This window comes from Halichoerus grypus, chromosome 11 (assembly GCF_964656455.1).
Source record: "Halichoerus grypus chromosome 11, mHalGry1.hap1.1, whole genome shotgun sequence".
NCBI classification, from domain to species: Eukaryota; Metazoa; Chordata; class Mammalia; order Carnivora; family Phocidae; genus Halichoerus; species Halichoerus grypus.
The window spans coordinates 23338988-23360625 of NC_135722.1; the positions used below are offsets into that span (position 1 = coordinate 23338988).

The 21638-nt window shown below is 39.4% G+C and overlaps 1 protein-coding gene across 3 annotated transcripts in view; it reads right to left on the bottom strand.

Moving 5' to 3' along the window:
* Positions 1–1433: 1433 nt before the first annotated feature.
* IFTAP (intraflagellar transport associated protein) overlaps positions 1434–21638 on the bottom strand; it is a 53099-nt gene continuing 32894 nt past the window's right edge. For 2 of the 3 annotated variants that reach the window (XM_078059150.1, XM_078059151.1), the window contains exons 3-6: positions 16437–16594; positions 14748–14819; positions 13269–13335; positions 1434–1618 (exon numbers count right to left, since the gene is read on the bottom strand). In XM_078059150.1, the coding sequence (XP_077915276.1) occupies positions 1449–1618; positions 13269–13335; positions 14748–14819; positions 16437–16594 (467 nt within the window). In that variant the 3' untranslated portion in view covers positions 1434–1448. The remainder of the gene's footprint in view (positions 1619–13268; positions 13336–14747; positions 14820–16436; positions 16595–21638) is intronic. The other variant, XM_078059152.1, reaches the window with a different exon arrangement.

The window sequence follows — 21638 nt, forward strand, 5'->3', positions numbered from 1 at the left end:
TCTTTAAAAGAAACTGATTCCTGCTAGAAATAACACTGCAATTTTAGTTTCTTATTACTCGGAGAACGCAATCTGTAATTCAAAGAGCACATTGAAGAGTGGCTGTCCCTACCAGTTTATCTGGTAACCAATTCAGGGGTTTAATATAAGCCTGCAAGCCTCCTAGACACATTTCTGTGATGTCTGGAAACAAAATTCTATGAGAAAGGGACAATTTAAAATTGAAATGTATGGATTACCTTTGACTGAACGACTGCTTTCATAACAGAGTATCTTTAAGTGACAAGACTGGTAGTACCCAAATGATCAAACAAGCAATCCCTAGGGGGTTTATTAGGAAGCAATAATAAAGAGCCCTTCACCACTTCTTGTACCTGATACACTTTTAATGTTGGGAGTAAACAGGGTGATCAAAGTCACTACCCAACACCACCAGCAGCCTTGGTTAGCGTGCGTCTGTGACTTTCTACATGTGCCCCTGGGACAGCGCAGGCGTGGCAGAGATTCCGTGCCCCCTGATTGTGAAGCGCTTGGCTAGATGACACTTCCCAGCACTCCCGGTGGCTGGACAGGGACATGTGACGAAGTGGTCACCAGCGGAATGTGAGCCGTGGGGAAACATGCCGCTCCCACGCTCTTCTCTGCTGCCCCTCCAGGTAGGACGGTGACCTGAGCTGGAACTTTCACAGGAGGACAATGTCCTGAGGCACAGTGGAGATCCAGAGAGAAGGAACCTGGGCCCCTGATGACCCCAGGAACAGAGCAAATGCTCACTTTAAAGGTTTTCCATAGGGTGCCTGGATGGCTCAGTCGGTTAAGAATCTGATTTTGGCTCAAGCCCTGATGTCAGGGTCCTGGGACTGAGCCCCATGTCGGGCTCCCACTCAGCGGGGAGTCTGCTGCTCCCTCTGCCTCTGCCCCTCCCCCACTCCCTGCTTATGTGTATGTGCTCTCTCTCTCTCTCTCTCTCTGTCTCTCAAATAAATAAATAAAATCTTTAAAAAAAAATAGAGGCTTTCCATAGACCGTTACATGAGAGAAATAAAGTTCTATCTCCTTTCAGCCACTGACTTACTGTTGGGATTCTCTACGGCAACAGCTTGGCCTTACCTTAACCAATACAAGATGTTCATAGGACCTCGGAAGCCAGAGGAAAAAGAAAATGGCCAGTCCAGACAAAAAGAGAGAATCGATTGCATAGTCCCCAGATGACGCTGTCCTATAGCATGGCATACATCATGAAACAAAAACAGTTTCCACGTAAAAACAGAACTGCTCTCCATGATTAAAAAGAAATCTACACATTAGAGATAAACGGCAGTCAGAGGGACTCAATTAAGCAACATGAATTCTAAATTTTCCCAAAGCTAAGAAAAAACAAAACAAAACAAAACACAAGGATATAGCAGCCTTTCTCTGAAAGGACAAGTTACAAAATCAAGGCAATTTCAAAACTGACTGAACTCCCTGTGGAGTACCTCTTCCGTTTGTTTGTCTGCTCCTCTCACAGCAGGCCCCAGCTTGAACCCACCGGCGAAGGGCTGGGCCACAGAAGGAACGTAAGAAGGGACACGCGTACAGACGTCCTCCTCCACTTTACCTGGAAGCAGCAGCGAATCTGTTGGGTACAAAATATTTCACTTGATCCTTTCACCAAGTTCACAATTGACCTAAATCGCCTAAAAGCCTACAATAGTCGAAAGAGTGAAGTGAAAATGCTCAAGGAAAGTAGGTTTGTTCGACAATGCCTGTCCTCATTTGGGGATTTACCCAAGGGATTCCCTTTTCCATAAAATAGAAGTCAGTGGTGCATTTATTTTTATCGTATTGTCTCAAGGTCACATTCCATCCAAAAGGTCTGGGAGAAGGATCATTTAGGGACTGACTTGATCATGCCTCTCACCCCCAACCCAATTTCTACCTCTGTAGGAAAATAAGGCAAGATGCTACCTTTGCCTCATTTTCCCATATTTTCTGGAGGGATGGAGAGAAAGGAAATGAAGTGCTGAATTCATCCTGTAACACTACGGCAATATTTCAAAATATATATATATTAAAAAACAGTGACGCCAGAAGGAAAGAACTTTAACTTTCACAGAAAAATGAAGCACTCTGTCATATGCAGAATTCATGGTCTGATGTTCGACGCTGCAAACAACAACTTGTTTCTAGCTTGTTTAGCACCATGACAAGAATTCATGGTTTTCTGATCCGTCTATTGTAAATGGGTCTGTTGCCTTATTTTTGCATGTGTGACAGAACACGGGGGCATCACCATCAGATCTTCCACAGCTTTCTTTAAGGGGGACAAAAAATAAAAACAAATAGAAGCACAACAGGCTTCCTCATCGATCCAAGCTTTCACAGGACCAGAAGGGTGGCTGGAGCTAGCCAGTAACTTGCAGCTGGCTCAGGATGATGCTGCTTGCTCCTCAATGATGATCCTAATGAAGACACTAATTAAGTTCTCAGTGGAAGTAATTAATTAACAACAGGCCTGCCTTGGCTGTTGCCAATAGCAGCATGTATAGGGAGATAATTAAGCAGGTATTGATATTCAAAAACTGAAACTTACTTGAAATATGTCTCTCACCACTGCAGATAACACCATCACAAAACACGTTAATCACAAAATTCTTAGGACTCCAGCAACAGAACAGAGTCAGCCTAGAAACTGAACCTGTGTGTGGGTAGGGGTATTGTGAAGAAGATACTTCTACTATGATTAATTATTGGAACCTTAAGATATGACCTAATTCGCAGAAATAAAAACAATAGTCAACACTTACATGAGCTGACGTTTTATAGGCATCAATTCAGCTCATCCTCCCAACAGTGCTATTACATCCCGTTTCACAGGCAAGGAGCTCTAAGCAAGGAGAGTAAGCTCATTCAAGGGGCCACAGCTAGAAAGTGTCAGAGCCGGGAAGTCTGTCAGCAGAGCCCATATCTGCCCACGACGTCATATCATGAACTTCTTTTAAACAAGCAATTTCATTACATAACTTATTGAAGTTTATCAGAGTATACAACCAAACTCAGAGCCAAGAAATGTCACTACTATCGCACATTAGCATGGTTAGTCAGTATTAAGTACGCTTAAACATTTTATATCCAGAGAAGTAATTTTTTTTTAAACTCAATAAGGTTGATGGAAAGATTGGCTTTCTAACATATCTACTCATGAGCTCAAATCCACCTCCCTCATTGAGCTCCTGGTGTAACTAACTGGGACTGATACAAGCCTGGTCAGGGGCCTGCCAACGACAAAAACAAGAAGAGAAAAGTTCAGGCCTCTTCACGGGAAAGCCTGCACCTATGAGACCACTGGCTGCCAGCTCAAACAGCAGTTCAAATGTGAATCAAAATCAATTTTGCTTTCAGAGCTATTTAAAATCTGATTGACAATATTATGCAGCGAGGAGGACAACTCTCCTATTCTTATGCTGAAACTCTTTGGCTCCCTGATATGTTTGCAGAGAAGGTAGGATTTTCAACAAAAATTGTTTCTTTCCTAAAGATTTTACTGCCATGGAAACAATTCCCTCAAAACAATAAGATTCAGTTTCCTCCACACCTTAAATTCTTGTCATTTGTTTCTTCAGTGGAAAAGCAAAATGCACAAATGCACATTCACTGATGCCTAACGCAGCACCTGACACACAGCAAATTCTCAACAAAGATTTGAGACGGGAAATCCTTTCCCCGCATCTCACCTTTTAAACTCCACAGTAAGTATCGAGAGTCTACCTGCCAACAGGACACTGTGGATGAAGTAAACTACATATAGTCCCTACCCTCAAACACTAAAGTCTGTTCCAGGGGTAAGATTTTCACACATAAAATCAACCCAAGAACAATCAAGAATAAAATTGAACAGCTTTAGCCCTAAAGAGGACAGATTTATAAAAGAGTGAAACTAATATGGACAGGAATAGTCTGGTAAGGCATATTTTATGAAGAAGGCTACCTTATCTTTCAGCCATTCTAAAATCATATGTAGGTTATTTATATACTCACATTCTCTCAGAGAGAAAAATGATTGTATTCATTGATGGGGGAGGGGGATGGAATTTCTGAAGTTCTCTGTAAAATTCTCCAAAACTAAAATGCTTTATGAAACTTCATCTGATCTTATTAATTGTTGTTTCTGAAACAACCAAAGGCCTTGTTTCCATCTTAACTAAATACCGCTATCTTGGCTGATGTGCGATGCAGAGTCAAGGCATCTCTCAGAAGTGAATCTTCATGTTGGACGGCAAGACTGGCTGAAAACATTCCAATCTCTTCTTTCTCAACTACATGATAAGAATTTCAACATTTACAAACTATGTGTTTATGCCGTTTGTCTTTCCGTATTAAGTCAATGATCACAAGTCAAAGGCTATAATCAGATAATCTAATATAACATTAAAATGTAAGCAATCTACCTGACATCTCATAATTTAGATAGCAATATTTAATCTGCCTGGCATATTTATAAAAAATTAACCAATCTGTTCCTTTGTTGTCATGTTGAAATGGCCAAAATTTCCTGAAATTTTGGGCCCTCCCCAAGACCAAAAAGAATATAGATAAGAACTGTTTTAGTAATAAGGCCTCTTCAGGGCACCTGGGTGGCTCAGTTGGTTAAGCGACTGCCTTCGGCTCAGGTCATGATCCTGGAGTTCCGGGATCGAGTCCCGCATCGGGCTCCCTGCTCGGCAGGGAGTCTGCTTCTCCCTCTGACCCTCTTCCCTCTCGTGCTCTCTGTCTCTCATTCTCTCTCTCAAATAAATAAATAAAATCTTTAAAAAAAAAAAAAGTAATAAGGCCTCTTCAGCACATAGTTTTCTGCTATGATAGTCCATCTCACTGGTTCTTGTCTGTTAAATTTTTGAAGACCCCCAAAGAGCTTTTGTTTATTTGGGTTATATCAATCAATATTCATCATATTAGAAATTAAAACTAACAAATTTGCAAATATTTAGTTATTGAATCATTGACAATAATACCATTATATATTAAAATAAGTATTTTTATGAAAAATCTTTTCTAAAAACAGAAAATAGTGGGGAAGAAATACTGTTTTACATTTTAAAATTTTTGTAAATGTCTTCCTTAAGAGAAAAAAAGCTAGGTTTTATATTTGCTTCTGCATTCAATTTTGGAATATGCTGTTTCAGTTGAAGTAAATGAAGAAAATCTAGTCTCACACAGAAATGCAGTTGGAAAAGAGAGGAGTACTTTAATAGTCTTTTTATATAATTGTGGATATTTTTCTTGATACTATACCAGATCTTGACAAATGACAAAGTTTTTAAAAATAGTTTCAATGTGCAACCTGAAGCTGTTTCAGTGAATTTTTCATACTGTTACATTAAAATTCATTGGTCTATCTTACACATAGAATGGATCTTTCTCCTATGCATAATTTTGTAACATCATAAATTGGTCATTTGGAAAATACTGGTTCACTGTTTTATGTGGCTCTTCCAAATGTTGACACATTTCATTATACAGTATAAAGATCACATTAGTTAACATCACCAATTTTATCAGAAAAGTCATTAAATACTGGGAAGCTGTCAAGCTCACAGGACTGGATACAAGTTTTCCAAAAATGAATTTTCACTTGATCCACTGCCAATTTTATCATTGGCAATGAACACTACCAGTGTTTCTCTTGAAGAGACAGGCTTACTTGATTCATTCTGAGAACTACAGTTTGTCAGTCATTCTTTTAAGTAAAGATGTTATTCCATGAAAGTAAGGGGGGAAAAAAAACTAGTTCAGCATACCACTCAATCACATAAGTGTTTTTCCATGATACAACCACTGTATTTCAGAATGCCCCAGAAGTGCTTTGTGCATACTTAGGATTTCAGCACAGAAAACATTAAAAAAGGTGTACTCAAGAATCAAGATTTAATAAGATTAATAATTTCTACCATTTCATCAAGAACATTTTCAATGGAAAATAGCACTCTTTTTTTTTTTAAAGATTTTATTGATTTGTTTGAGAGAGAGGGAACCAGTGAGGGGAGGGGCCGAGGGAGAGGGAGAAACACACTCCCTGCTGAGCACAGAGCCCAACATGGGACTCTATCCTAGGACCCTGAGATCATGACTGGAGCCAAAGTCAGATGCTTAACCAACTGAGACACCCAGGCGCCCCTCTAGCATTCATTCTAATTACAAATTCATGACAGTGAAGGTTACAATGACTACTAGTACAGTTTTGTACCACTACCTTGATTTGCACTAAGCTACCAGCAATTTTACCCACATTGCTTTTGCTACATCAGTACAAACATCAACACATTTGACCTCCAGACCTTGGGGTTTCCCTAGGAGTCCCTAGACCACATCCCCAGGAGTCTGCCGGTCTACCTAATGTCAGTCTAACCCTCCCACCAAAAACAATAGTAAAGCTGGATAAGTTACCAAAAAATCAACTATTTAAAGGCATTGGTGAGCTACCAGGGCAGCCCAGGACTTGAGCAGACAAGATCCCAGAGAGATGGAAAGTACTGAGAAGTGAGTCCAAGAGTCTAAGATGCTTTTCAACTCACGGCATTTACTGTTTTACAAGGAGAAGCTGAGAAGCCGAAATGCAAAGATGAGAGAAGCTAAGAGGCTGAGAGGCTTAGCAGAATTACCAACAGAATCAGAGTGCTATGAAGACAAAAATTAGAGTTCAGGGCCTCCAAGAAGGCGATGCTATGATTTACCCTGAAGGGCTACACACTAGGAATAAGCAAGAACTAGAAGTAGAGCAGCCCCCACAAGGCCTTAAACCCAGTCCGAAATCAGCCCAACCCCAGAATGGATGAAGGTGATCTATTGCTACTCTAACTGCTAGCAAAATGTTGAAGAAAAGCTATGCTAGAAAAAGATAATATCATCCAGACCCTACATATTTTATATGCCATATTCAGCATTTAAACAAAAATTACCAGGTATACAAAGACATGAAATCAAAAGGAAAATGAATAATATAAATGGACCCACAGGAGATCCCAGGTATTAGCATTATAAGACATGAACTTTAGGGATACCTGGGTGGCTCAGTCAGTTAAGTGTCTGCCTTTGGCTCAGGTCATGATCTCAGGGTCTTGGGATCGAGTCCTACATTGGGCTCCCTGCTCAGCAAGGAACCTGCTTCTCCCTCTGCCTGCCACACCCCCTGCTTGTGCTCTCTCTCTCTCTCTCTTTCTCTGGCAAATAAATAAATAAAATCTTTAAAAAAAAAAAGACATGAACTTTAAAATAACTGATTAATATGCTCCCCCCAAAAATACATCCAAAATGGAGAATTTCAGCACAGAACTGAAATCTCTCAAAACAGATATTCCAGATCTCTTTTAGAAGTTAAAATAACTGAGGGGCACCTGGGTGGCTCAGTACATTAGATGCCGGAGTCTTGATTTCAGCTCAGGTCACAATCTTAGGGTCATGAGATCGAGCCCCACATTGGGCTCTGCACTCAGCAGGGAGTCTGCTTAGGATTCTCTCCCTCTCCATCTGCCCCTCCCTGCCCCCATTCTGTCTCTCAAAAAAAAAAAAAAAGCTAAAATAACTGAAATATTGATGGCTGTAACAGAAGACAGACACAATTCAAAAAAGAATTAGTGAACTAGAATATAGATGGTAGACAATATTCTTTTTTTTAAGATTTTATTTATTTATTTGAGAGAAAGAGTGCTTACAAGTGGGGGGGGGAGGGGCAGAGGGAGATAGAGAGAAGCAGACTTCTCCCTGAGCAGGGAGCCAGCCACGAAGCTCTATCCCAGGACCCTGAGATCATGACCTCACCCGAAGGTAGATGGTTAATTGAGTGAGCCACCCAGGCACCCCAATGGTAGAAAATATTCTAACTGAAGCAAGAAAGGAAATTAAAGAGGATGAAAAATGCAGAAAAGAACATAAAAGATAGATATATGGGACATGGTGGAAAGGTCAAAGCACAAGTAATATTTGAAGAGACAATTGTTGAGAATTTCCCAATATGTATAAGAATCTCTACAAACCCCAAAGAAAATAAATTCAAATTAAATAATATCAAGGGATAGTGAAATTACTGGAAAAACAAAAGAGAAAATTATAAAAGCAGCCAAATGAGAGGAAAAATATGTTATCTTCGAAGGAGCAACAATCAGATTGACATCTGGTTTTCAACAATTAACACCAAAAAAAGAAGAGAATATCATCTGTAAAATACTGAAAGAAAATAATTACAAACCTAGAATTCTCAACCGGCCAAAAATAGTAGGAAATGAAATAATACAATAATAGTTGATTAATCTAAAATAGGCAAGAAATGAGAGGGGGGAAAAGACATAAAACTGGCAGGACAGTAGAAAACAAAATTATAAGATACTAGGTTTAAAGCCAAATGTATCAGCAACTACATTAAGTGTAAATGAACTAAATACTCCCAATAAAAGACAAAATTTTAGAATGTGTGTATAGATGGATATATATAAACCATATGCTGCTTTCAAGGGACACATTAACTAACACCTATTTTGAGAAAAAAATTGCACAATAAATAAAAATGGAAGTGCAAAAGGAGGAGAAGATAGAGAAGATGAAGGAAGACTTACTTCATTGGGTGGGGTTGACATTTGACAGTGATAATAAATCATATCCCTCTATCTTTAAGTATAGAAACAAAAGAGAAATATATCCAGAAGTCAGAAAGATGAGGATTAAAACATGAGCTTTACAACTAATAGAGCTGAATCTGAAAATAGAGCTTGTCCTGCAGTCACATTTGGGCTTCTTACGTATCAACCTTTCCTACAAGTCTAGACCTTGGGATCCCACCTGACAGAAAGTCCACACAGCTGACACCCGGATCCAACCAGGTGTAAGAACTGCTTCACATCACAAGAGCCCTTAAAGTTGGGCCTCAGAGAGTAATGCCTCCAGATGTCTGCCTAGAGATGGTTCCCAGCCTCAAGTGCACAGGAGAATCACCTGAGAAGCTTTAAAATGGACACACACCAGACTACTGAAAAAGAATCTGTAAAGGCAGGATCCAGATATCTAATTTCTTTTTTAAGTGATTCCACTGTGTCTCTAAGGTTGAAAACACTGAGTAAGATTGGCATGAGCCCCATCTGAAGTGTGTCTACTATAAGAAAGATGGCACAGACACAGAGGAGAAGACATACATTTCCAAATAGCATGAACTCAAAAGAAGAAACAAAGGGGCTGATCCATAAATACATAGTTTCTTTTCTCAATCTCTCTAAGTAGATAAAGCCTTACATTTCCTTTGGGGAGAAAGAGATGGAGGATTTGGAAAGGGCAGACTTATCTTCCCAGTCCTGTGCTCTTCTCAGGAATGGAATGGAAATTTCCTTGTACAACTGTGAGGATCGGGCAACAGGTTTGCCCTTGTGGTTGAGGTGGCTTTCAAGCTGCGCCTTCATAGATAGGTAAGTTTGCACATATAAAAATTGGAGGAATAGGAAAAAAAATTGGAGGAAGAGGGATAAAAGAACATTTGGAAGGAAGGATTTTTCTCTCTCAATGTTTTTAATGATCTTCTGGGCAATGAAAGAATGATTTTTTTTTAAGTAGACTCCACACCCAGTGGGGTCCCAATGCAGGGCTTGAACTCAAGACCCTGAGATCAAGACCTGAGCTGAATCAAGAGTTGGATTCTTAACCAACTGAGCCACCCAGGTACCCCTGAAAGAATGATTTTTAACAGTACTAAGTATAAAATAAACAAAATACCTAAACTATAAGTTGGCTGAAATATGTGTTTCTGAGCTCAGGACCTTCAGCTACTTATCCTTTAGATCTCAGGCTCTCAGAGACCTTTCTCTGATCTCATAGACAAATTTAAGTTCTCCTGCCATAAGTTCTCATGAGATCTAGAACAATTTATAATCCTATGTTAGTGATTATCTGGTTAATGTCTGGTTAATGAATTCAATGAGGACAGAAGCTGGATCTGTTTATTCTTCATTAGATTCCAGGCTCCAGTCATAGTTGTTACACGTCTGTTGAATAAGAGTCCCAGGCCATTCATTGGCTGCAAAAAGCTGCTTAAAGTTGCAGATAAGGAAAGAATTTTTTAAAAAAGAGGTGACTGATGCCTTTGTTAGAATTGGGAGTACTGGACAGCTTGAAAATGAAAATCAAATAAGGCTGCCAATCTTCACACAGGGGTCAGTTGCCTGTTCTCACCCAACACAATCAACCACAGCATAAGCACACCCACCACCAGTCAAGAGACCTGTATGAGACGGTATGATTCTGAGAGTAAGACCTCAAAAGACTCTCTTCAGTCAATTGCACTCAGCCAGAGCACAGGCTTGGCCAACTAAGGGGAAAACATAAATAAAGACGACCAGAAGTTTCTTCCTGCTCTAAGGACTCAGCATAATAACTAATACCTATTCCAAATAATCATTTTTCTGGATAGAAGTCTGGGGCCTGACAGTAACCATCAGGTTAACTAGCCTACCTTGAATTCAAAGGAGGAAAAAGTGGTTAACTTGATGTCAAATAAACACAGGGCACCAAACTTCACAGCAGATGTTACCCTCAGACAACTGCTCGATTCAGCTGCATGGGGTTGGCTCCTCTGAAAATCTGTCTCTGCCTGGGCCACCAAAATGATAAGCTGAATCCTGGGAGAGAATCATGCTCCTGAATCTTGGAGAATATTTATGAAAGCAAATAAGGTGAACAAATAAAATCAATGATAGAGAAACAATACGTGGCTCTCTTCCTTGTTGCCCTGGGCAAATCTGTTGCTTAAACAATAACAACAGGATCTAATCAGTAAACCTCTCAGCTGCCAAAATTATACAAGCAACTTGCCTATTTAAAATGTCACATTTCCCATCTGATACAAATATCTGCCGTCTGCTCACATTCCTACAGTGTAATACAAATTAGGCCCAAACTAAAATTCACCTTGGCACAAACTAATATTCTTTTCCTTTCAAATGACCCAGATCTTACATTATAAAAATTGTGAAGCCCTGGTGGTCTTTTTAGTAACTGGAATAGATCATTGAAGCCTGGGTTGCTTTCCAGCCTGGTCTGTCCACATTATTTTACACGTGGGATGGGCTTGACTAGCTCATTCAAGTCTACGGAGACCTGGTTCAGCCTCAGCAACCTCTTACACACAAATGCAACACTGCCTGTTATCTGATTGCTGGAAAAATCATAGTAGTGAGATGTTTTTATGCTATTTTTTTAACTAAAGAAATAGACCTGGTAATAAAAAAAAAAACACAACTTCAAAAAATATTTAAAGAAAACAATGTGAAAATAATGGAAAAGGTAAAAAGGTTAATTTGAAAGACTGATATAACCATAATCAGATTTGTTACCTATGTAGGTTTATGCCAGTATACAGACTTTCTCGATAATGGCACGAAGCAAGAAATGTAAGCCATGAAAAATGTCCAACCCGTACACTTTTGTGCCTTCCTATAAAATTAAATTTATATTGCAAATGTACTACATGCAGACCAGAACCATTTGTCTCCAAGTGTCTTCCACAGACAACTATATCAGAATCCCCTGGGATAGTGGTGAAAAATGCTGTCACCAAAGACCTTCTGAATTAGACTCTCTCTTAGGAATAGGATCCAGGAAGGGTACCTGGGTGGCTCAGTCGTTAAGCGTCTGCCTGTGGCTCAGGTCATGATCCCAGGGCCCTGGGATCGAGCCCCACATCGGGCTCCCTGCTCAGTGGGAGGCCTGCTTCTCCCTCTCCCACTCCCCCTGCTTGTGTTCCCTCTCTCGCTGTGTCTCTCTCTGTCAAATAAATAAATAAAATCTTTAAAAAAAAAAAAAGAATAGGACCCAGGAATCTGCATTTTCGATATCTCCTCTTCCCCCAAAATAGTGTGCTTGCTCTACAAACCCGGCTTCCTGATAAGTCCTTAGCTATCCCTTCTGATCCAGTCGGACCCCCTAAGCTGCTCACATAAAGAAATTCAGAGCTGCCTGGGATTTTAAAGTTAAGAGAACCTCTCCCTGGAGCATGTGATTCCTTTAGATATCTGATCTCACTTGAACCAAGTAAGTAGGAAAAAGTCCAGCAAAGTCTACTGGTTAATAGAGTGCATGAGAAACAATCCCTTCAATGGAGTACTGTGATGTTTGGAAGCCAAATAAAAATGTTAATTGCTTCCAATTACCAAAGCCTCTCAAATTCTGGCAACCAGAGAAGCCAGAGCCACCCCAAAATGGAGACAACATCCAGCACTGTCACTTTTTGTGATTATAAACAAATCACCTTCCCCAACAATCAGACCATCACCCATGTTTATGAATACCTAAAGACTGTAAACAACAATTCAACACCAGCAACCAAACCAAGGGAAACAGCCCCTTCCCTAACATTCAGTATCAACTTTGAGATATTCTTGCATATTAAATTAGGAATGACAATTTTCAAAACAAACAACTCTAATTTTGAACATATTTCAAAGGTCTTTTGAGCAACAAAGTATACCTATGTTTACACAGTAATGTTAAGCAGGAAAGGAAAAAGTCCTCATCTGCATAAACATCACTGGACTAGCATTAAGCCTTTCCCAGCCCAGCTCAATTGGAAAAATGCCCCAAAGAAACATTTACAATATGTCTTTAGTCTTAAGTGTTTGGCTTACATATTTAATAAATATTTATGAAAGTAAAAAAAATTTTTTTTTTAAAGATTTTATTCCTTTATTCATAAGAGACAGACAGAGAGAGAGAGGCAGAGGGAGAAGCAGGCTCCCCGCTGAGCAGGGAGTCCGATGTGGGACTCGATCCCAGGACCCTGGGATCATGACCTGAGCCGAAGGCAGACGCTTAACCATCTGAGCCACCCAGGCGCCCCGAAAGTAAAAATTTTTATTTTATTTTTTATTTTATGATGAATTCTGCTATTTTTATGATCAATTGATATGTTATGTATCACTCAAAAATAACTCAATTTACATGGTGCTTCTAAGAAATAAGGGTTTGACTCAAATGGCTCTACTTGAGAAAATTATCCAAAATTCAACCATATGGGGATGTGGGAGAGGGCACCTTTATTTCATTTTAGACCAAAGACTTTACAACCTTCAACAGGCTTTGACCTTTCGGCTGAAATCTTTGTTACTGAAAAAGAAATTGCAGGACTGTAGTTTTCCCTAAGTCAGGGAAGGTGCAAGTAGGGCTTGCCAAAAAAAAAAAAAAAAAAGCTGTCTAAAGTCTTATTTGTAGTTTCTGGAAAGAGGTCAAGCAGTATAGAGAGGAAACAGAAAGCATACCCTTGCTCTTTTGGGGCTGAGTCTCTTCATCCACATCCAAATCTTCTAAATCTAGGAAATTGTCCACCTAGAAAAGGATTAACATCATTGTTATGTATATTAGACCTAATGAAAAACTGCAATCAAGAATCAATGAATCCACTTCCACAGCATTCAAAGTGAGCAACCGAATCCACTTTTCTAATTAACTTTTGAGTCCCAGCTAAAGATCTTTGTGTTCACTGTGCTTTCCCAGAGACATCTGAAAGAAACGGTAAATTTGGAAGTTGGCCTGGATTTTGTAGGCACCATAGTAAGATCTCTATACTGAAAAGGGAAAGAACAGTCTGAGGAGTTTTTGAAAAGGGACTTTGTTCCCAGATTCTCTCCCAGGATATATACCACCACCGTGACAGACCAAAACAGTGTCTCTGTTATTTGTTTTTTTTTACTGCTTTTGCTTCTCAAGCAAATGATGGTGGTAGGTCTGGCTATTACCATAATGGGCTTTTCACTCTAAAGAGTCAGAGAGAAGAAACTAAAGAAAGCAAAAGAGAAAGGTTCATTCGAAACAAAATCATCCTGCCCCAGGTAAATCACAAGAGAGGTGAGCAGGGCCAAAAATCAAGTGTTCTCTCTTACGAGCAAATAAAACCGAAAATTACTTCAAAGGTAAAAAGCAGAGCAAATGACCTTTACAGACACAATAGCAGCATTTCAATGAAAGACTATTCCACATAGAATACTGCTTTCCACAGCAAGCTGACAATGAGACATTTCAGATTAACAAGATGGTAACGTTTCAGACACGAACTAATTCATCTCAGGTGAATATCAAAGAGTGTAAATAAGAAAATGATTTCACCACTGGCACAAAGGAGACCTCGTAGAGTAAAGGCATAATGTCGAAATGCCTTTTACGTTCATGACCTAAAACATGTTCACGACAAAATAACATAAAATTACAAATTTAGATCTCATAAGTGGAATTCAAAACATAGCCTGGGTCTTTCTTCCCCTAGCTCTACGTCCCAGACCATGGCTTTTATGTGTGAATTAAAAATGGTAGCTTCCATTGTTTGTTAAGTACATAACTGCAGTTCTTCCCTGGCATCCAAGTGACAGCAAAAATTGATCTTCCCCACGATGGTTTCAGTACTAAAGCTGTTATATTGTCATTTCTCTTAATGGTGATTTTTCAGGGGGACTAGAGTCATGTTTCTCTACTGAAGCACCCATTCATTTGCTAAGCTTTGAGGAAGAAAGATCTGGAACCCAGCCAACCAAGCATGGCTTAAGATATTTAAACTCCAGTTTAAAAAAAAAAAAAAAAATACATATATATATATATATATATACACATATATATATAAAATGGACAAAATGGCTAAATTCTCCAATTTTGTATGAGAGACAGCAAATGGGTCCTTTGGGATTTTTTTGCTTTGTTTTTACTTTTTTGTATTTTTTGCTATGGAAGAAAATTGAATCATGCCTTACCTTCACCTTTCCTGCCCGATTCAGATCACCTTGAAAGGAACTGCCAACTTTTTGGCCTTCATCTATCACTATCTGAAAAAAACAGTGGGGGCATCTTGATGAGAAAATGAAACTACCAAAAATAAAGGAGCTGATCTTGTAGCCCTTCAGGCAATAAAACTCCCCTTCCAGTTTTTGTTAATTAGCTATGCATGATGGACCAGATCCACTAAGCCATAGTAGTGGTCAGGGAATAGTTTTCAGGTCTGACTTCTACTTGTGCCTCTAGACTCATCCACAGAATAACCTAGAGTAAATTACTTAACCTCAGTTTTCTCATGTGTAAAATAGGAACACTCCCCACCTCATTACCCCACCTCCCATCCCATCCCAATGAACCTCTCAAGGACAAACCAGAGAATGCTAATACAACATTTTTAAGTTATTAGGAAACAATATCATTGACCATGCCTCTCCACATGCTGGTTAAAGACTCAGTAGAAAATATAATTCCAATTGCTAGTGATTGCCAGTAGAAAGTGAATCCTCTAGGGGGAAAAAAAATGTTCTGGGGGTGCCTGGGTGGCTCAGTCGGTTAAGCGTCTGCCTTCGGTTCAGGTCATGATCCCAGGGTCCTGGGATTGAGCCCCACATCAGGCTCCCTGCTCAGCAGAGAAGCTGCTTCTCCCTCTCCCTCTGCTGCTCCCCCTGCTTATGCTCTCTCTCTCTCTGTCAAATAAATAAATAAAATCTTAAAAAAAAAAAAAGTTCTGGTCCCATAATCATCTCATTGGAAGCAAGTTCTGGATTTAAAGAATTGTAGGCCTCTGCCATATATAAACATTTTCCTAACACAGAGACTTTTGTTCCCTCACATGAAACCACAATCTCATATACAATTTTGTCCACAATAACACAAGGAAGACATGATGAGCTAGAAAGTAGAAATTCAAATGTTGTAAAAAGTAGAACAGCTTCCCCTAGGGTTCCTTGAGAGTTAAAAACCATAGCTAAGGAGAATATGAATATTGTCTATTAAGTCTTAAAGATTAGGAAGAGTGCATCCAATATTTAATGACTAAATCTTGGAAAAAACAAGATAACAGATTTTACTTTAAGAGATGAATCCAGAGCAGATAAAAGAAACTCCCATTTTACACAGAAAACTATAAAAAGGAATTTTTTTGTCCCAAACAGAGGACAAGCTAAAATATGTAAATAATTTCAAGAATTTTTAGATGGCAGTTCCTTAAAGGAACTTAAAAACTTGGGGTTAACCAAGTTACCATCATAAACATCGGCTGCTGAAATCATGAAATGTAATGATGATTTTTGGGGTGCCTGGGTGGCTCAATCAGTTAAGCATCTGACTCTTGGTTTTGGCTCAGGTCATGATCGCATGGGTCCTGGGACGGGGCTCTGTATTGGGCTCCGCATTCAGTGGGAAGTTTGCCTCCCCCAACTCTCACACTCACACACTCTCTCTCTTTCTCAAATAAATAAATCTTAAAAAAAAAAAAAAAAGAAAGAAAAAGAAATGTAATGATGATTCTTAATAAAGTTTCCCAATGGCATTCCTTCTAGAATTAAGAGTCTGAGTTACTGATCCAATAACTGTCCAATGTTTCTTACATTTTTACAGTTTCTTTCTCTTTTTAATTCATAAAGAATGCTTTTTTCCCTGTTTCTATAAATGTCCTATGGTATTACCTGTTCCTCTTCTGAACATTGTGATGAAGTACGAAGAAAGATGGCTTTATTTCTAAGATGATGATCACTTGGTTCATTTTCACGAGCAAATTTTATTGAAGGAAATAAGTTTTCTGAAGAATCGGTTTCAAATGCTCCTCTTTTGGCCACATTATCCTCTGAAATGATAAGTTACATATTAGAAAACATATGCCACACCCAGTCTAGTTTATTTTGCATTTCCTGAGAATCTTCCAAATAACAACAACAACAAAAACTGCTCTTCAAAATCTACAAACTGAATGCTTGAGGTACTGAGCACTCTGAATTTTATAAAATTATTTCTAAAAATGCATAGAAAGATAGCACTGTTTCATTCACTTTTCAACAAATACTTATTAAGTGCTCACTATATACCCAGCACTGTTCTCAGCCATTGCTAAAAGGTCAATAAAGTACAGTATTTGCAAAACTCTCAGACATTAACTATCTCATTTTTTTTCTAAATTTAAGGGGAGGTTTTCCTTATATGGAAGCAACATATGGGTGATTTTGGAAAATTTGTAAGAGAAAAAATTAAAATTAGAAAATCACTCACAATCCTACAAAACAGAAAAGCTGTAACAAGTTTTTTCAATGGCTATTTTTCTCATATTTTATCTGTGCATCCATATACTTCTAAAAAGCAATGTTTGACTATTCTTGACAATTTAAAACTATAAACAATTTATACCTTTGTACTAAATCTATGCACATTCATGATTATCTTCTTAGGATAAGGAAAGCCTAAGATTAATCCTAAATTAAGAGGCTGAGAAGATAATGATAACATGATGCCATTAACAGAAATGTGGGGGATAAATTTGGATGAGAGATAATGAATTAAGCTTTGATAATGTTCATTTGAAGTGCCAGTAGAAACTGTGAGGGAAATGTCCCAGAGGCAGCTGCACGTGTAGGCTAAAATGCGGGAGAGATATCGCAGCTATAGGTAAATACCTGGTAAAAATTACACTGGGATAATGGTTTAGGCCATAAAATGCTTTCTATATTAGAATTAATAATTAGGGTTAACATTTATTGAGTGTCAGATACTCTTTTACGAGCATCTCATAAATCTCATTTAAAGCCCACAACAACCCTAGAGGTAGGTACCATTAGTACCCCCATTTTACAGATGAGGAAACCAAGGCCTACAAAGAGATCGAGTAACTTGTTCAAAGTTACACAGCTGGTAAATAGCACAATGGGGATTTGAACCCAGGCCTTCTGACTCAGAATCCACACTCCCAACCACAGTGCTATACCGCTTAGAGTAATATAGCAAATGAAGGCAACACGTCCTTAGAGAACAGAAGAACGAAGCAGAAAAAAGAAAAAAAAAAAAATCCCAGAAAAGAGACAAAGAAGAAAAGTTTACAATAGCACAAGAAGAACCAAGGGTGCACAGTACATTCCAAAACCAGAAGTGACTTGCTGCAAATGACAATAGCAAATGCAGGAATCTATGTAGTGATCAACAGGAGAGTGATAAAGAGATTCAGAAGAGGCCAAGGGCAGAAATCAAGCAGATTGGAGAACCCTGTTCCATCCCCTTATGGTGCTCCACCATGAAAAGGCTCCAGAGTCACAAGGACTGTCTGACCTGTGAGCTGTGACTGTCTGACTGTGACCTATGAGGCAGGTATCTAACTAAAGGGGTTACGAGACAGCCTAATCCAGCCCAGTGGCCATGCTTTGTTTCTCTTGAGCTATTAGTTGCATCAGAGTCAGTGAGCTTCTTTTTCACAGCCTGCTGCAACTCGAGTCCTTTCTTTGCTTCCTTCTACCCCATCATTGGCAGAGTGAAGACTTGTAGGGGTATCTATAGGACATTAACACAGGACTACTGTTGGAGCACAGAGATAAGGTAACCTAGTCTATAACATGTTATTAATACCCAATAAGCCAGAGCGGGAAAATGCAAGTACTGTATCACTTTCTCTTTAAAAGGGTTGTATTAATAAATAACACAAGTTCCGGCCAGCTCTCCCTACTGACTCCTACACCAGCATCTGTGGCTCCTAACTAGCTTCCACTGGAAGAGTAGAAACTCTGATGTGAAGCATTAGCCTCGGTAGCTGGCATGGGGGTAGGGAGGCGGGGAGGGGGGAGAATGAGTGAGTTAGTGGGAGGCTTGCCAAGAATTCTGCTGGAGTAACCAACCAGCACTAGGAAAGATCAGATAAGTGAGGTAAAGATGGTCTTAGGACTTCTCCTCCTGGACTTCTTCCCCTTTTACTGCCCCCAGAAGGGTCCTAAATCAGTCCTAGGGCAAAAATAAGCAATGGTAGCAGGGTAGCATGAGATACGCATAGAAATGCTTGGAAACAGAAGTTATGTGAGGAATGAAACAGGTCCTCAAACTCTGTCAAAGTTAGAGGCAAGAAAACTTCCTGTGACTACCTGTCATTCCTCAGTGCACTGTTCTAATAGGAGGTGCACAGTTCCCCTTCTCCCTGCTTATCCTTTAAGACTAGCACAATGTAAATCTAGTATTGACTGAGAAAATACTATGTCCCAGCACACTATTGTAATAGTCTATTGACTTAAAAACCTCAAAAGCACAGTGATGTTTGGGAAGAACAGATGCTCTGCAAGGACAAGCTCTATTTATTCTCATAATCACTCAATGTATGCCTCTGCCATTTCCCGTCACACACCAGGTGATCTGACAGATAACCAGATGAAACTCCTTCAAACTAAAGAGCAATATATAACAAAGTCCCAGGTTCCGATGCTGATGTTGAGCTATTGTTGGGGTCTCAAATCTAACAAAATACCTTGTTCATCCTTTTAAAACTTCCTTTCATAAACATAAAGCTTTCATTTAAAAAATACCAGAAGATTCAGAAAAGAACTTGTTCTCTCTCTGATGGAACCTACAGTTTAGGCCTTCTTCCTGAACCTTGAAAGTAGTTTCACAAGAATATATACTCTATCACTCCAAAGACCCAGAAGTGCTTCTCATAAAGGCTTTTATCATTTTTTGAAAAAGCAGCAAAAAGCAAATCTCTTGGCAGAATAAGATAGGAAAAAAGTTCTTTTTTCAATATGATAATGTCAAAATGGCAGATGTTGGCATAGCCCAGAATCCAAAGTAGCCTAAAGCCTCCCAGAGTTATCCTGGTGGCAATCCGAACGTGCCACCCAAGTGTCTGTCTCATCTCCTTCTGTTTCTGTGTCCATCAAGTCCTTTTCCCCCTTTCATCTCAGCCCTAATGTTTCTTGCTTTGAAGTAAGTGTCGGACATAACACACTTTAGAAATCTAGCAGCAATATTTCAGAGCACAAGTAGATTACTGAGACCTGAAAGAGAGTTTCTTTGGACATTTCTGAGTCAAAACTTCAATACAGATGAAACAAAGGCTTTTTATTGTTGTTGTTGTTGTTTTTCTCCTAAAGGTTGCATTATTCTGAAGCAATGGAATTTCAATTTTCTTTTGATACCAAACAGACAAGCTTCCAACAGATCTCCCTTACAAAGCCACCAACTAGACCTACCATGTCTAATTTCAGGTCAAAGAAAAATATTTCATTCCTTGAAAAGGTGGAAACCACAGATGCTTCAATAAATTAAACACTAATCACATACTGATTGTATATCATCTGGATGAAAGTGATCGCTTTCAGAGAACTCCATTTTGAAAAAAAACGTTTTAAAAATTCAAATAGTCCATATAAAAGCCAGAGTAGACAACACCCCTTGTGCTGAGAAGTATCACCACAGTGGCAGGAGAGTTTTCACAGATCAACACAACCAACATCAGAATTCATGACCAAATCCTGACAACAACCTCGAGTGTCTGTACTTCTGCCCCATGGTCAATGGCAATATAAATCAAGAGCATGTTCTCAGTGAAGAAGAGATAGTGACTATGTTGCTAGAAGGAAAGAAAAATTCATGGGGGGGAAATTCTGTGCAACACTGGGTAGTTGCAAAAAGCCTTCTGCAAAGAGAATAGGGGATAAGCAATCATGCTTATAACAAGGCTGGGTACTTTGAAAGTCAGGGGGTGATTTTCACATTATATTCCTAGCCTAGAGCAATGTTTCTCTGGACAATAATATTTGCTCTTGATTTGTCCAGCCAAACTACTTCACTCCACTGCTTCTTGATCACATGCTCCTTGGTATCTGGCCTCCCCTGGAGCGATAGTCATTAGGATTAAATAAGCAATTTAAAAACCAATCAATCATAAATCAGAATAAATCCAAGGAAGTTAAATTCAGCAGACAAATGTTTTGTCTAAATTCCCTTTGCAGTGCTCTGAATTCCAACTGTTTTATGTTCTTCATTTGAAAGGGCACAGGGAGGAGAGGATTACCTCAGCCTGGCCAGTCAGGAATAACTGTGCTTTCCCCGAGGCTGGATGATAATTGACTCATTATTCACAGTTATAGCTCTCAAGCTGCCAAGACACAAATGTACAACCCTGGCCCGGAAAAAACGTGTGTCAAAGCCCAAGATGAGGGACACAACAGCAATAAGTTGAAATTTTTGAAACATCCAGTTTTAGGTACTCACAGAGAGAAAAATGTGAAGAGAGAGTAAAGTAGCTGAAAGTTGATTTACAGGAAGAAAATCCAAGTGGCAGTTGAGTTATGCAATCCATTCAATCTGAAAAGTTATATTCCGGGCATCAACGATATGCAAGGCGACAAAGATGGGCAAGACACAGTCCCTGCCCTTACAGAGTTGACAAACTAAGAAGTTAAGACCGGTATGCCAACCACCAAAAGAGAACACACCTATGGCAGACAATGGAAGGGAGTCCAAAGTAAGAGAATGGCAAAATCACAATAGGTTTGGGAGAATCACAGAAGGCTTCACATAGGCATGGAGCATCTGAGCTGGGCTTTGGAAAGCAGTGACAGTTTCCACAGGTGAGCACTGTTGAGGTTATCCCACAGAGGGAAAATGGCATGAGCAAAGCCCCTGAGGAAGAGTCACAGAGTATTCCAGGAAGATGGGAGCGCACGATCAGTGACATGTGGAAGGGCTTATATTTGGAGGGCCTGACAAAAACTCTCTAGTTTACCTAGGCCCTTGGGAGTCACAATTAGAGCTGCGCTCTAAGGAGAGGAAATGGGTAGAATGGAGCAGAGTAGACCAGACTCTGGAGCTAGCCGTAGAAAGTAGAAGTAGTAATCCAGGTAGGAACTAAAGGAACCCTCAGCAAA